The sequence below is a fragment of the Medicago truncatula genome, chromosome 8, assembly GCF_003473485.1.
Source record: "Medicago truncatula cultivar Jemalong A17 chromosome 8, MtrunA17r5.0-ANR, whole genome shotgun sequence".
Classification (NCBI taxonomy): Eukaryota; Viridiplantae; Streptophyta; class Magnoliopsida; order Fabales; family Fabaceae; genus Medicago; species Medicago truncatula.
The window spans coordinates 38,498,041-38,515,831 of NC_053049.1; the positions used below are offsets into that span (position 1 = coordinate 38,498,041).

The 17,791-nt window shown below is 33.4% G+C and overlaps 2 protein-coding genes across 2 annotated transcripts; both read right to left on the reverse strand.

The window, feature by feature from the left end:
* LOC25501721 (uncharacterized) lies at window positions 1–4,346 on the reverse strand. The gene is made up of 4 exons (XM_024773495.2): window positions 3,608–4,346; window positions 2,343–2,774; window positions 1,824–2,130; window positions 1–832 (listed from the first exon to the last, which is right to left on the reverse strand). The coding sequence occupies exons 1-4, from the start codon at window positions 4,085–4,087 to the stop codon at window positions 699–701; spliced, it is 1,353 nt and encodes a 450-aa protein (XP_024629263.1). The 5' UTR covers window positions 4,088–4,346; the 3' UTR covers window positions 1–698.
* Window positions 4,347–9,877: 5,531 nt separating this feature from the next.
* LOC25501722 (lipoxygenase 6, chloroplastic) lies at window positions 9,878–16,886 on the reverse strand. The gene is made up of 9 exons (XM_013591080.2): window positions 16,454–16,886; window positions 13,438–13,715; window positions 13,002–13,245; window positions 12,552–12,884; window positions 12,018–12,103; window positions 11,832–11,939; window positions 11,431–11,732; window positions 11,035–11,301; window positions 9,878–10,637 (listed from the first exon to the last, which is right to left on the reverse strand). The coding sequence occupies exons 1-9, from the start codon at window positions 16,824–16,826 to the stop codon at window positions 9,878–9,880; spliced, it is 2,751 nt and encodes a 916-aa protein (XP_013446534.1). The 5' UTR covers window positions 16,827–16,886.
* Between the last annotated feature and the right edge of the window lie 905 nt (window positions 16,887–17,791).

The following is a 17,791-nucleotide window of genomic DNA, read 5'->3' on the forward strand; positions in this document are numbered from 1 at the left end:
TCTAAACAAGCACATTGTATCGAGCTTGTACGATTCCTAACTAGTAAACCTTGAAAAAACTTTGGTACATTTGGAATGGAATAAATACATGTGTCACTGGCTGTAAATAAGCTGTAGACTAACTTATACCGTATCAGCAGCTAAACTATATCACGATTTTTTTTAGCATATTTACATTGGTATCTTGTTATAGAAAATGTGGGTTCAACTTCCACATTATTCTAGCTGAAATTCGTATTGAGGTATGATCAGAAGAATGCTCTGATCAATTTCACATCAGATGTGATTGTACAAACCTTAGGTTATGAATCTGAACAATGAGTATGACTGCTTTGAAAAATTGTAGTCCTGGCAGCTAGAACAGAAAACTGCAGGGCTTGTACACACTGAAAAATGGAACAGGTGCAAACTAGAAATCATAACATCGATGAAGATGAAATACATTGATGAGAAGAATGAAAATCTTGGACAGATTTTTTGGAGACATCTGCAGTGGTGTGGCAAAAAACTTGGTCCACGACTGACAAGGCAACTTTGTTCTCTCCTTCTTCCTCTGTATGCATGTAACGTTCTGGCACGTCTACCAAGTTCAGCAAACTTGATTGTGAGGAAGAATTATGGTTATACAAGGGGCTTTCAATCAAATTTAGTAGCCTTGGTGACCAAAAGAGTTTCTTGGTATTGGCGAGTGAATTTTATCACGACATCAGCGTCTGACCTAGAACAAATGTAACCAGACTTAACTCAAGGAAAAAAATTGTGTTGACAAGAGATCGGTCCACTGTCCATCCAAATATAGTGATTCCTCCCGGATTTGACTGCAAATACATCACTGCATATTCAAAAGAAACCAATAACGATGAGATACCTGGATACATGTGCATGCTAACAACCTGAATTCAAGTGTTTCATGTGATTAACATGACACCAAAGATCAATTTGGATAATAAATGAAGTCATAACAACACACCTAAACTAGAGAAATTCAGAGAACCAATCTCAATATAAATGAGAAACTTACTTTTGGCAAATGGTGATTTATCCATGTGTAAAGTGAAACTTTTTCAATATACTTTCTACAGTAATGACAGGTTTCTTACCCACTACATATTACATATGGAAGATGTCTCCAAAGCTAATTTGCTAATAGAATAAGGGAGTATCATAAATAAATTTCGGTATGGTCTGTGATAATGAAATGAAATAATCATATGCAGGAAATTTTGGTCCATGAAAATTAGGGATGAATAGGACAGATGTATATCAAACAGATATATGCTTTCAGTCGGGAATTACATGACAAATGTTTCCCTTCTGTAAAGAATTTTTGAAAAGAAAAACTTAAAAAGGTTTTAAGAGCCGGTTTAGCTGGACTAAATGTTAAAACTCTACCTTGCATGTGAAACATAAAGGTTTTAGGATATAGGAAATTTGGAATCATAAACTAATTAAATCTAAAACAGTAGCCTTCAAAAAAAAAACCCCCCGAAACAGTACTTCCTAATTCATACACCTACGCCATCTAAAGAATTTCACGTCACATTATCAGATTATTTTAGGCTTGGCCAGTATAAAAAATTATAGGCCTGCACTGTAGAAGTATATAGAGGTTCTCTTTGTGCATTTTAAGTAGCTTGCAATTATGCAAGATTTTTTTTTCTTTCACTTCTCTGCATAGTCAGTAGGTGGAAAAAAAATGTATAAAACTTACTACCTGCAGTGAAAGGACAGTACTTAATTGGTATTTCTATATTTTTGCCATTAACTAGAAGAACTTGCAAAAATTCATAAGTTTTCAAACAGAAGGTGGTTTGTTTACGTACCAAAAGCTTGCCTCTTGTGATGTGAGGACATATAAGAAATCAACTGGGTATTTACAGCCATTCCTCCAAAATCCAATGACTCCAGATCACTTTCAGAATAGTCTAAATGTATTGAGTTTAAATGGTTTGCAACCTCAAGACTCCCGGCACTTGCAGAACTTCTCATTTGTGAATTATCAGAAGATGCGCATGTTGCTATTGCATGCCACCGGCTTGCAAGCGAAACAACGCCTTGAGCTCTATGAGATATTCTTGTCGCTGCATGAAGACAAATAATGATGCCAACCACCTGAACAAGTGTGGATACCTGGAAAATAATAAATACAAAAACAGGAACATTCAATCTATGTACCTTGAAAGCTTTAAATGTCAGCAAAAGGCAGAAACAGCAATGAAAAAGCTTTGTATGAAAATGAACATAGAACACAGCCTGAGAATCTGATAGTTTTGTATCGATTAAAAGGAACTAATTTTTTCAATCTAAATGCATAAACAATATGAACATAGAGTAGAACTTACAGCAAAATCTCCACCGTTTACCATGGTAATCATATCACGATATCCTGTGATCTGCAACAGAGTCACAACTTGGCTAACAGTGACAACCAAGAACTCCAGAAGAAGATAGACTCGGAACCTATGACTTATCTTGGAAAGATGATAGCGCAACCGCATGTGCTCCTCCAAAAACACTAACACATCACTCTCCCTTTCCAAGAGCTTCCCATAATCATCGAAGTGGATGACTTGCAAATTACAGACCAAGTGAAACATAATGCAGGCTGTCAGAGAGATTGCACTAACATATGTCCAAGATACAACCAAAGCTATAAAAATAGCAATCGAGAACCCCCACGACCCATGTTGTATATATGAAATGCGAATGATTTCTCGCACTGTCTTCAGAAGGAAACACGGAAATACCCACAGAATGAACAGGCGCAAAGATCCCTAAAAATTTAGAGGGAGGACGGTTAAATTTTCAGTTGTAATATCTAAACAAGTCCACAAAATTGAAAAGGGAAAGACTTGAAAACATAAAAGACTTATCTTTCTTTTGACTTAATTGCATGCAATTCTGTGGTCATCACAGTTTCAATTGCTTAAATAAGTCGATATGCATATGGCCCTATACTAATCAAGCAAAATCTAACATTAATGTTCTGTTCTATTGCTAATAGATGGATTTAACTCCTCTAAACTCTAGAGTGAGTAGTTACTAGTTAGTAAAGTGAGAAAATCAAGTATTTATCGTTCAACTATCTATGCTTCGTTACACATGTACAAATAATGTCGATCATTGTTTTGTTCATCAATAATTGACAATATTATCTTTACTTTTGAAAGTGAGTTGCTAACTTACAAAAACCAGATCCTAAATAGAAGGTGTTGACTTGAAACACAAATTTTGACATGACAAGAGTATGAAAATAAAAATAAAATATTGGTTTTTTTTGGTGGTGGAAATATTTGGTTTGATAATAGAATGGTATTTTTGGATTTGTGTCTGTTTACAATGATCTGAAAATTTGTGGTTACTCTTGCCACCTCAATTGGTTTGGATCTCAAATCAATGAGCCGCCTGATCGATGGAGATCAATTAATGCATATTTTAAATGAAGAGAATCCAAATCCAAAAGAGCAGCAGCAAGTTATGTTTTTTTTAGCACAAGACATATATAGTAAACCCTAAATAGGTGAAATAATAAAAACATTTCCATATTTGAATCTAAATAAGAAACAAGACAATTTGGCATGAACGTGGCAAATGATGATTGGCTTACCGAAATCTGGTTAACATAATCACGATGAAAGGCAGCAATATGTCCGGTATAACGGTCAACGAACAGAAATCTCCTGAGTCCATATTTCCGCAAACAGTGGGAAAGACAGAGCAATGAAACAGCAGCGAGACTCGCCTGAAACGCCACGATCACCATCTCGCAACCGCTTAATTCGTACTTTTCGCACTCTGAACAGTCGCCCATCCATAGCGCCACCAGTGGAACCGCCACTCCAAGCGTGAAGAAACCGGACCAGCAAATTATAGAGGATAGAATTGAACGTGGATTGAACCCTAAGATGTTTAGAAACAATTCCAAACGTGCAAGGCTTTTATCTACTTCGGTTTTGTTATTAGTTTCTTCGTGTTCGTGTTCGTGTTCGTGTTCGTGTTCGTGATTCGTGTTTGAAGTTAGAAGAGGGGTTTGAGTTTCAGTTTCTGTGTTGTTTGGTTCCTCTGTTCGTATTTGGAGATTCGTCATTTTTTTCGGTATATTGATCAAATAGTATTTGAGTGAAAGCAAAGGTTAGGACTTAGGATAATTTGTGAGATTGCTGAAATACGAAGCACAGTGGTTTGGTTTTGGTTTTGGTTTGAAATTGAAATATGTATGAAAGTTGGTGGGTGGTGGTGTGGGAAATTGGACATTTATTTTTTGCCTGTCATTGGATTTCATATAATTAATAATAATACTGAGGTTACTTGACATTGCCCGTGTAAAGAGGCAAGATAATGTCCCTTCCTTTAAAACACAAAACAAAAATGAATATGATTCCTGCCTCTGCCTCTGCCTCTGCCTCCGCCTCTCTCAAAAGTAAATCTGATTCATCTCAAAAGCTTTCACCCTTTTTTTTTTTTTTTGATAGATTTGAGTTAATGATTAGTGAAAACCTTAGATTTACCTTTATGTAAAGTGATTTAAGGTTAAATATATTACTCCTTACGTTTCAAAATGAGTGTCGCTTTAGCCAATTGTACACAGATTAAGGAATGAAATAAAATAGTCAAATGTCATAACAATTTTACTAAAATAATCTTACTTTACATGAACAAGACAAACTTAAAGTTGCATTGAAAATTGTGTGAGACAGAAAAGTTGGAGTTTTTATTGAGGGTAAAGTTGGAAGAAAAAAAATTAAAGTTGTATTGGAAATGTAAAGTGACATTCATTTTGAAACGGAGGGAGTAGTGTTCTAAGGACAGTTTTATCATTTTTGGTGGTAGTCGGGATTTGAACCGCAGACCTTACATATATTATACATTGTCCATACCAGTTAAGCTAAGCTCACGACGACTAAGATAGTTTTATCTAAGTATTCTTAATTCATTCCCTCAAACAAAAGAAGTATTTTTAATTTACAAAGAATCTTGCTTACATATGTCTTTAGAACATTTGTTAATGATTAAAAAAAATAAAATCAATTGATAGTTTTTACTTTTTATGTATAAAAAGTTATTTTTTATGTTTTATTACATTGAATACACAATTCTCAAGATAAAATTTTCATTTTAAACTTCTTATATTATCAAGTGTCTTTTGTTAGCATTTTTCATTAAAAAAATTATGTATTGAAAAGTTAAATAATTCAATTTCAAATGCATTTTCCTAAATATATTTATGTAAATGTGAATCTAATAATAAATCTAAGATTAAAATCAATTGTAGAAAGAAAAAATATAAATTTTAGTTTCAAGTAAAATTAATTATACAAGGAAAACCAATTCTTCTTTTAAATCATTCAAACATGATAAAATAACTTGTGCTTCAATAACATGTTAAGTTTGTCTCATATTAGGTGTCATATTTGAGTTTTATACAGTTATCAAGAGAGTGATTAATAATATTGATTTTAATAGTAAAATGTCTATCATTTACTAAAACATCAATTATTATGCAATAAATAAAGTTATATCAGTGCAAGAGAATAATAAATAATGGAGTGATATTATAAAGAAGACAAATAATTTAAGATAAAGAAAATGTGACACCTAATTCCTTCAAACAAAAAGACACCTATTTTTTTTTTTTTTACAGAAAAAGACACCTAATTCGAAACAATACCAATTTTCCTTTGATAAAAGTTGAGATAAATACAATACTTTAACTTTTAAGACAAATATTTCTACATTATAAATGTGTGTTTAAAATCAATTCTGCAATCTTTAGAGTTATTTTTGAACTTCCAAAATTAAAATAAAACATATGCTAAATATGTTTGACTTTATTTTCATATACTTCACATCTATATAAGAAAAAGTTGATATATTTAACTTAAGATTTGTTCAACATACATCAAATTTTATTGATTAAACTTTTTCATAGTTATACAATTAGAGGAGGTAATTTTAAAGTCATTTACGTTTTATTGCGATTAATTTGCTGACAATAAAAGTATTTAGACTGACGTGTATAAAAAGTAAACTCTTTTTAAATTCTTTTAGAGTACCTACTTTTAATAAATAAATGTAATTAAATCTAATATCTAATATATCATATATGAAGACAAGACATAAGGAGATTGTATTTTTCTTTACTCAATGAAGTACACATGTATTCTTTATTATACATATTTGGATGTGGAGTTGAAGATTTTGCATTAGTTAGATGTCTTTGGTGGCCTTTCAAACGATCCTATATACCATACCATGTAAATCAATTAAGTGGTTTACAGGTCTCTAAAAACATGTTCAAATGATGTTTTCGGGTAATCTCACTGGATTTTATTTGGGGTGATATGGAACGAATGTAAAAGCCAAAATTTTAGTCAAAAAGTATCAAATTTGTCTCTTATGGTTGAAAAAATCAAGATTCACGTGTGGTGCCGGCTAAAATCAAATCTAAGAGGTTTAATTATAGGAAAATTTCATTGTGAAGTCATGAGAATGTCTTTTCTGATAAAGTTAATGTCATGATCATTGAAAATTTATGTATTTAATCCATACCACTTCACATTATATTGTGTATTGCACGTTTGAACATATGGTGTGTCATTATATCTTTACTTATTGTAATTGTTAAATACTGCTACAATATAGGGCGATAGAAGCGCTATAGCCACTGTTTGACAACATTGATCGGAACCAACTCTAATTTTATCCTACCTAAAAAATATTGTTTGTACAATGACATCAAAAGTTCAGTATTCATCAACTTTGTTTGCATGTTAAAGATGTCAACGATAAAATAATACCTATAAGTCCATGTTGCAAGCATTACTAAATGAATTACTATTACATAATATTCATCTTCAATGCTTAATGCAAACATTATATGAATCAAGCTCAAAGCTACCGGATGAATTAATGAATTAGGCAATGTTCACATTACATTAATCATTAATCAAATCAAAATGACTTTTTTAAAAAAGTTAATTTTATGACTGCACCGTAGAAGCGTCCTTAATTATAATTTTAATCGATGGAGCAGCAAAATCTATGAGGTATTAGTTTATCATCATCTCAACTGAGATAATCGTATTTTTAATGCTAAATAAAGGCGGTGGCAAGTGAGTGATGCATTTATTTAACACAAAGAAGGCTTCGGTTTTCAGTTTTTAATTGATTCATTCAAGATCACTTACCAGTTACTACAAGTAGTTAGGTTGGCCCATGTTTGAAAATTATCTCTAATATCTATCAAAAGGCAACGTGTGTTAGATTAGTGAGTTTACACTTATTGTTGCGACATGAAAAGTGGTCCTGCTCCCTAATCAAACAAACGAAAATGACATTTTTGACGTTGAGATATTTGTTTAAAGATGACGTTGAGATGTTGAATAACCTATTTGGTTTGGAATTTAGATTTTGTTCCAAGCAAACACCACTATTCTCACATGGTTGTGGTTGTGGGTGATATTTTTTTATTTCACACCGTTGATGATTTCACACTCACATATTCAAAAATATCATTTATCTCACATGTTCCTAAAAAATAAAAAATCATTTATCTCACATTCCCGTAGGTTTTTGACAAAGCTAATAGCTTGCTTAGTGACATAATTTAACACGCTTCACGTCTGAAATTTGGAAGTGTGGTATTCCAGTATTGTATGCACGTTTCCAAATTGCACTTTAATACGTCGTTGTTTGTAATATACTCTATAATCTGTCTAATTAGCATTGACCTGCGAGATGGACTATAGTAGTGTGTCCTACATAATACAAAAAATAAACTATAGGTGATGTTGTAACAAAAACAAAAAAATACTATTAGGTGGGTGTGGTATGTCTAGGATAGACGTATGACAATTGCAAATATGTTTAGGTCATATTTTCGGACACAATATCAAATTATCAATATAGTTTGTTCAATCACTCTAGTTAAAATTCACCCAAATTGTATTTCTTTTACAGTTTTTCAATTTAATTTAATTTTGCATGCAAGCAGTTAAGAAACTTTCTGGGAAATGCTAATGTTTAACACGGTTCAGATTTCTTGCAACAAAAAAGAATAGAAATATAAATAAGGATAATGTCGAGTTCAATAAAGTTAAAGACTTTTTTTGAAGGAATAAAGTTAAAGACTTATTTGCAAGTCTCTATAGCCCATTCAATTTTTCTATGTTTTATTTACTTATTTATAGTTATGATTGAAATACAGTTGTTGATTCTATTGGGTCAAAACTAAACATTGTTAAGTCTTTTGTTGAATTGAAATTAAATATTGTCGAAATTTCAGATGGTGTGAAACCAAATGTTGATTCTAAAGATAATATTGTTGGTTCTGGTGATAACGAAATAGATATGACACCTTACTTTTTTACTGAGGCTTTTTGCGAGTTTTGAGGGGAGGGGAGGGGAATGAAAGGCTTGGGGGGGGGGGAGAAAGGAGGGAATAATAGGTGTGTAAAGAGCAATTTTCTTTAGTTGTTAGGTTGGTTGGTCCATGTTTAAAATTATCTCTACATATCATTCCAAAGGCATCCACCTACCATTTGCTCACAAACACGTGGAACCTTCAAAAACACCCCAAACGACAATAAACTATTACTCGCCTATGAGCGTTAGCTAACTACTATCGTTCAACTCAACACAAAACATAACAACCATTTCAACAAAATCAAGGAAGTATTCTCCATCACCAACAATACATCATTTAAGGATCAAGCTAGAGAAAATATACCATTCTAGAACTCCCAAATAATTCAAACAACTTAGTGCCACACCTGAGTATAAATCTGGCAACCCCAATGTTATGAAAAAAATGAATGCAATTCTGTTATTAATGTTAAGACAAATCATTTGATGATTTGGTAGTTCCGTCCAATCAAAGAGCTAAGAAACTGCTCTCCGCTTTGAAATCTGATGTAATTTCTCAGTTACATATTTATGGGTTTACTAGTGGCATTTGCATGTAGAACTCTCATATGGTTAACACAAACAGTTCGTTCATGGGCGAGGCGAACAATAGTTAGTTTTCATTGGAATTATTTTCCAAACCAACGAAAATGACATTTTGGACGTTGATATGCTGAATACTCTATTTGTTTAAGAATTTAGATTATGCTCTAAGCAAACGCCACAATTCTCACATGGTTGTGGGTGGTATTTTTTTTTTCCTCAGTGCCAACTGACTTTGATTACAGGTGGTGTCTAGGACAGCATCACATTTGCATATATTGGTTATATCATGTAGTAATAAAACATTAAAAGGTATAGTTTGCAAATATGTTTAGGCAATATTTTCGGACGTACAATATCATTATAGTTTATTCTATCACCCTAATTAAAATCTGCCCAAATTGTATTTCTTTTATAGTCTTTCCAATTTAATTTAATTTTGTATGCAAGCAGTAAAGAAAACTTGCTGCCAAATGCTAATGTTTAACAAGGATTCAGTTTCCTTGGAATCAATAGAAACTCATAGTCACACCGTAAAACCATTTTGGTCGTTTGACGAAGACCGAATAACTCATATATAAACTTATCAAATCCTTTTCAAATCATAAGTTTGAGGTATGAATCGTTAGATTCTCATCTTTCTTTACTTATATCACTCATAATCGTTAGATTCTCATCTTTCTCTCTATATCTCTTGTAAGGCTATTATTTTTTTCTCAATGTACCCCTACCTTGACCATAGATCTTGTGCAAAATATATATGTAGAACGCGCCAGCATAAATGAATTGACCAATATCGGTCATCTATAAAATATGAATGTTTTGCTTACACAGCTGCATATACACAGTTTCTGCCACTAAAATAGTGTATCAGATCAGATATAATATTAATAAGTTATATTATAATACCAAGTCAATCGAAATTGACCAATCATATAGATATACTGTTCGGGACTCCACGACCAGTTGCCCCGGGTCCTGACAAAGGAAGCAAAAGTTCATAAGGAGGAACACCTGCACCAGTTCTACTTTTCAAACTTGGATCCTTATTTCTTGCATTTATAATTTCCTCTATCTCCTCAAGTCTAGCAGAGAATTTACTAAACAATTTCAGGACTTCCTGATCATTGATCCAATGATTATGCAAATGAGTCACTTGACCCAAATACTCTTCGTCAGGGGAATGAGTCGACAATGTGTCCTGAACAGCCATTACTTTGGTAGCTTGAAGTTGAGTAGGCAATGATGATAGGAAAAAAAGCTGAGGATTTTTAATAAACTTCTCATAATCAGAATCATTTTCTTGAGGGATAAGTTTTCTCATGAGGGTAGGACGGTTAGGCACATATCCTCCAAAAGGGTATTGACCAAAATTTATAGCAGCATGTTGTCCTGAAGCAACCCATATGATTGTTGTAAGTATGAAAGATAGGTCCTCTTTGGTATCTAGTTTAGGCCACCAAGGTTCATTTCTTTTGTCAGCGTGACCCTTACACTTGATTTCACTCCACCACTCTTGGAGCTCAACATCCGATGCAATTGAATTTGATTCAGAATAGAAGTGTTTGACATAAGATTCTACCCATTCTTGAATGGCAGACCAAATTAAGAGTCCATCTGCAGCATAAGGGTAGTCATCAATCACAAGTTTTACACCACAGGGCGTTGAAGGGTCATCTACTGCCATGCCCCTGGAAAGCACATTCCATAGAGTATTAACAAAGGTTGAACTTAAAATGGTATCAAATCCATATCTTGGTATTTTTCCTTGTAACCTTTTATAGGAGCCATTTCAAATTTTCAATTGCATTAATCATTTCTCTACCAACATACCTCTAATTGTGTTACATTTTTTTTATCTACAATCAGTAATAAATAATATATGATGGAAACATTAACTAAATCTCTCTCCTGAAGAGTAAACTTGGAAAATGGTATCAATTGACGACAAATTTATTACTACTATGAACTTCTTAATTCACGTAATTTAGTCAACGTGATACTATATTCAGGAATGGAGATAGTAATAATTAGTTAAGCACCAAAGAGATATCAAGCAAATGTTCGAAAGCATGATATCAGAGTTACCTTCGAATAAGATCTGCTGGGAGAGACTCCAAATCAAATCTCCACATGCTCTTGTAAGCAGCTGAACTAAGCTCCAAGGCATATTTTCCAGGACTAAAAGATGCTTCAATTATACCCCCTCCATTTATTAAACTCTGTCGAGCAAGTGCATTAATTTCCATTGTATAGCGTGTGTGAGGATGCAGCAACTTGTAAATGGGATGCATTGAGCTTAACTGTCGATGAGTAGCAATTATATATGGCTCCATGCATGCATGAGTCCTTAACCTGCATATTACATATTGCCACTGTATCTTTTTACTCAGAGTCAAATGTGAGAAAATGCACCATTTCTTTTGATCAACCATTTATCAATTTGAGTTCATTCTAAATTTGCTCAAATACCAATTGTCTTACCAATGATTTACTAGTTGATGGATGCCAGCATCATTTGAGCTAACATGAGCTTTTGCTAACTTCCAAATCCAGTGTGCTGTGGCATCATGACCTTGTGTGTAAACTTTTTTATTTTGCGGCGAAGTAAGTGTTGGAGGAAGAGAAAGCTCAATAGCTATAGGACGCAGAACGCCGGCCTTTGTAATGAAGAGAATTGTCCGGGAGGCATAAGCTTTCCTCTCAGGTAAAGAGTTCATCTTCTTGATGAATGGCAAAAGCATGTCATGATAATCAATAATAAATAGTCTCTTTTCCTCTATAGCCTGTCAGTGTAAAAAGTAATTGTTTGAATGTAGAGATAGTAAGTTTCTGTGAGATAAACAAATAAAGCAACAAACAAACAAAACATGGAGGCAGCAAACCTTTTCCAAGCTTATTCCACCAAGTTCTTGCTCCAGTAGTTCCTTTGTTATTGCTGATTCAGGAGGGCCATAGATAGTTGGATCTAGTTTGCTGCGGATTGGAAACTCCTGCAAAGACCAAAAACACCTTCAATAGTTGGATACTCATGTTACTGTTTAATTGGTATGAATAAACATGAAAACTACCTTCAATAGCTCAATATTCACTGGATTGACTCCAGCTAAGGCTTGCCTTGCAAATTCGTTGTCCCGCAACCAAGCAAATCTATCTCCTGTAACAATGCAAACGAGCTAGTTTGTTGAATGAATGTGGTTCTGATGAATACTGCATTCAAGGTTTAAAATCATGGTACAGTAAAAAAAAAAAGTGACTCATGAGGTCTCAATTCAAATCACTTGCCTTTTTAATATGTTTGGTTTTACTTTTAGAGAGGAAATAATATTTGATTTTAGACGTGACGAATTGATTTTGACATGTTTTGATGTTCTCAAGTATAATTAATTTTGACTTCAGAATTAACTTCAAGTTGAAACTAAAATTTGGGGTTTTTGCATCTACAATTGTTTCTGACTCGAACTTATTGTTCAACTCACTTTTACATGTATATATACAAACTTAAATTATTTTACATTCAACTCAATTTCTGTCACTGCAAAACTAAACCATGTGTTTGCCTTGCCTAAGTAGTAATGTAGAAATCAAACGTAGAGGTAGCATACCTTTTACAATAGCCGGGATGTCATACTTCAGCAACCGCTCTCCAGAATTGAAGACCTGTTTCATCACTTTTCCCACCAAGAGATTTTCTATTATCCCTTTATTCTCTTCATCTCCCAAACTAACACCATCAATATAAAGCTTGTCAATCTCCGAGAAACACTTGAAAGGAATGTCTGAATTCGACATAGTGGCTGCAAGTTTGGGTATAAGATTGTGGAACACAGCTTTCAATCTTCCAGCAGCAAATGCGTCCTGTTTGATTTCTTCAAAAGTTTCATCTCGCGGCACATAAACAGGGTGTGGCTTTTCAATTCTAGTCTCGCATCGTGGATCTAATTTGTTGCACCAAAAAACACATTTAGAGTACTTCATTAGATATGTTATTTATTCCAAAACCTAAAAATTCAAAATGGTACCACAAAAAAAGTAAGAAAAAACATGAACTCTACCTGAGCGAGTAGGAGGTCTTCCAGTTCTACAACGACGAGGATAAGGCCTCTCAAGATCTCCAATGACTGGTCTAACAAGTTCCTCTTTATCAGGGTTGCCTAACTCATTGTAGGGAGCATAATCATAGATTCTATCATGTGGTTTTCTTTCCTGTTCTTGGGCAGCACCGCTTCCCCTTGTGCTTAGCAAATCCTCACGTCGAAGATCTTTGATACCAGGTGGTGTTTGTGATGGTAAATATGCCTATCAAATCCATGCAACAAAACAACATGCTAAGTTAAGTTGGTATACATAACATACACTTCTTCAAAGGTGTGCGAGGTGTCTGACACGTGGTTACATTCAATCACTTCAATTTTTTCTCAATGCCTTGTTTCATAAGAAAAAGAACATTAATGACTCGATGATAGCTTCATTTTTCACAGTACTACTTACTTGGTTTTTGAATATGATTCTACTTTGAGGGTTATCGTTACGCGAATGAATCCATGTGTTAGCTGGAAAGAAAACAGGCCCTCCAGTGAAGCCGTGAAGGAGGATTTCCGATAAATGGAACTCCTTTGAACGAAGATTGGTAATGAGAATAGCAGCTGGAGATCCAAAGTCACTTGGCACTGTGAAATCAGCAGAGTATTCCACAACATATGGAATGTTTGATGGCTTCGGTAGCCAACCTCCTACGTAGGATTCCACGCTTTTACCATTATTAGTAGCTGAAAATGTCAAAAACAACAAAATCAAGTCTAATGAATCTAGTCTTTATTTATTAGTATCATTTTGATCATATTCCTTGTTAAGGTATTATGATTAAATAGTGACAGATATTATTGGTAACTGTTATGATTCTTATGTATGTGTGAAACAGGAACTCAGGTACCCACATAACACAAACCTTAACGTTTATTTGAATAAAACTAACAGAAAGGACTAAATGTAGCAACGGTGAAAAACTTAGAGGACCAAAATAAATCAATTTTTAGTTAGAGGACCAATCTGATACCAACTAAATAGTTAGAGGACCAAAAAGGTAATTAAGCCAAAATAAAAGCAAATATAAAAAGGAATGAACAAAATTGAGGCATATAATAATATCTCATTTTATTAATTGAATTCAATTGATACAATAATTTATTCCAATTCACTAATTTATTCTACTTATTTTCTCCCTTTTGGGGTAAAAAGTAATCAATCTTCTTGGGGTAAAATAGTAAGCAGCCTTCTTGGGGAAAATACATCACCAACCCTTGGGCTAAATTTAAATCTGGTTTTTTTTATACCCCAACAAGAATCTTTTTATCCACGGTAAAAAGTTTATGGAGTAAAAAAAACAGATTTAAACTTATCCCAAGGGTTGATCACTTCCCCAAGTCGGCTACTCGCTATTTTACCCCGAAGAAGTTTGACAACTTTTTCCCCCAAAGAGAATATTGAAAAAAGAAAGAAAGAAGAGAAATAGAGGGAGAGAGTGAGGAGGGGGAGAAAGTGAGATGATGTGAGGAAATAGGAAAGTATGGAGGGGTATTTATAGGTGGGAATGGTAGTGTAGGTTATAACCACCATAAATGTGGTCAAAAAAAAGGTGTAAAGTTTGTAGAAAATGTGTGGATTGAAGGTTGAAAACCTGACCACCGTCCAAAAAACGTTTGTTCTTCAGTTCTAACCACCGGCCAACGTGCGTGAGTTAACTCGCGCATAGCCAATGGTGCGTGACTTAAGTCACGCATAGTTTATAAGGTGCGCAAGTTAAGTCACGCAGCGTGACTTAACTTGCGCAAAGACATTTTTGACATGGCTGCAGGGCGCGAGCAAAATGTATTGGGTGAAGAGCAACATTCTTTTTTGCTTTCCTGTTAGGTGATGTAGTAGGATTGTTAGGAGGTTTTTTAGTGAGACAAAGTTGGTGGTTGGTGCTGCTGTTATATAGGCACGATTGTACTCTTTTTCCTCCTATGCGGGTTTAGTACGCCTTGTGCGAACCTTGCTTAATAATATTTGATGTTTCAAAAAAAAAAAATCATCAAATTGACATGAATATCTGATTTTTTTTTTTCATTAGAGTTTCAACTATGTTTCAAATGGACGAGCCTAGAAATAGAACTTGAATTCTTTTACCGGTAAAATGGCATATTGTCAAATGGTAGAATATTGAATATTTTATTTATAAATTTAGTAATTTTGCACAAACTTAATAAAATATTTAAACACAACCATATTTCATAATCAGATCACGTTGTAATATTATTTTTATAAAAAATATACAAAGTATTTGTATGTTGAGATATACATCCCGTATAATTTTCTAGAATTTTATTACGAATGTTAAAACTGATATTGGATATTCCCGTGAGCTTAACTCAGTTGGTAGGGATATTGCATATTATATGCAGGAGTTGGGGTTCGAACCCCAGACACTCCACTTTTCCACAATTAAATTGTGTGAGCTCTAACCACTAGACTACTTGACCAAAAAAAAAACTGAGATTGGATAATTAAACAAATTTAGTTGAATTAGAGGATAAATTTAAGTCTTGTCTTTTTTTTTTTTTTTCCTTTCAATAATGTTCTTTCTTCTTCACTTATTTACTAGTTGACACTAGGTGAAAGGATTTATTTTTTATTATTTTTGAAGAAAGGTGAAAGGATTTATTATAATGTCTCTCTTTTAATTTTTCAAATAATAAACATTTTACTTGAAATTAAATAAGACACGATTCTAATTATTTTTCTTCTCCATTGGTAATAAAAATTGGGTGGTTACACAATGTATGATTGATTTTATTTTTGAAAGGTGTCGAGATATTATTGAAGTTTACGTCCTCTACAAAAATGACTGACACTCTCAACTATTTAGAAAATAAAAATTACACATAATTCAGTTGATTTTAATTAATTCTTTTTCAAATAATTTTGATAGAGTCCAATAAAATCAAATGAGTGGCTGAGATTCTACCGAATCTCCAATCATTGTAGGGGATCTACTCCCGGACAGAACTAGACCACTAGCTCACTCTCAACCAAAACAACTAGGTTACTCCTTCAATGCCAATTGATTGTGAAATTCTAAAAACTAATCATCATTCTCATTTAACAATAAATTAAAGTTACTAACTCGAGATATATCAATAGTTAAATTTATGATAAAGTAAAACCCCTGCATTTTTTTTTTGTCAATGTAAAATTAAACCAAAAATCTAAAAGCGCCTAGATCCGAGTATTCTCTAACTTAATTAAGATTTCAAGTTTAAATTCGAACTTTAAACCTCTTTATTTGAATCACATAAGATTTAAGCTCGATTATCTTTATGTTACGAAGATATTTGATTTCTAAAAAAAAGTGTCTGATTGTGTGGGACACTACTTTTTGATGAATTAAAAGAAGAAAAAGAGAGATATGAACTGAATTATAGAAGAATAGAGAAAATAAATAGTATAATATTTGGAAGAAACAAACCAGGGTCTATGAGTTCACTAACAAGCTGAATCTGTATCCCTTGACCAACACCATTAAAGAAATACTCCAACTGATCCTCAACCTCCTCAACCACACTACCTTTCATTTTCTTTCTTATCATCACCACTGCTTTCACCTCTATCGTTCCACCATCGCTTCTGCCATCACTCGAGCTACTTTGTAACGAACCATTGCTCACTTTGTTGTCCACCGGAGATGAGGTCGTAGTCTTGCTGTCTCCGCCGCTGATCACTGCTTGAACTTGAACGCTCCGCCATCCAGATGACCGTGAAATGATTCTCCTCCGTTGCCTCTTATCGGAGAATACCGACGGGGATCGGAGGAGTAAAGGATTAGACTTCACTGCGAACATGTTGACAATGCGCAGTGTCTCCTATCACAGATATACGTAGTAATATGCTTTCTATCAAAGAAAATAATGCATATTAATGCCGCTTAAACGACGTCGTCCGGAAGCTTGGATAGCTTTATTTATAATTATAAAATGCCAATTTTATTTTTCAGTTCATGTTTTTTAAAAGAGAAATGATATTTGTACATTCACTTTGTGACAATCTTTTGACAATTTTCTCTCTCATACTCACATTATCCTCTTATTCTCTCTCTTCCTTTTTCTCTCTCCATTGTTTTTAACCAATGAAAAAAGAGAGAAAAAGAAGTTGTCACCAAAAGTTGTATGAAATGGTTGTTCAAATATCATTACTCTTTTTAAAAAGATTTAGACCATCCACAGTCACAGCATAGCACTCCAAATTGGGTGTTTTCCTCAACAACAAAAAAAAATTGGGTGTTTAAATGGGTAATTTATGTCCATGTTACTCATTTTACAGAAATATTTAATAAGTACCAATTTTCTCCAACCCATTATATCAAAAGAAATTATTAAATAGGTCTCATAAAATTTTCTATATACTATTACATTTCAACAAAAAATATTTATTTTATTAAGATTTATTAAACTCGTAAAAAATTAAGAGCGAAAAGGTGTTTTCATAGCCACACTTCTTCATAGACATCCATATATTATACTCCACAATGGGATGCATATTTAACGTGGTGTTAAATAGGTGAAACACCCACCGTTGAAAATGATCTTATAACAGTGAAAATTTAATTTTTGAGTAAAAGATGAAAGGAAAAAAAAAATTATAACTATGGACGAATGTACATGCATCCATTGGAAAATGTAAACCAAAATAAAAACAAACACCTCTTAAATTTATTTATTTATTTTTTAAGAGTTTCATGACTTCAATCTAAGGTAAAATTAATTTTATCGTCATTTTATCCTTTTTGATCTGTTTGCATATCGATTTT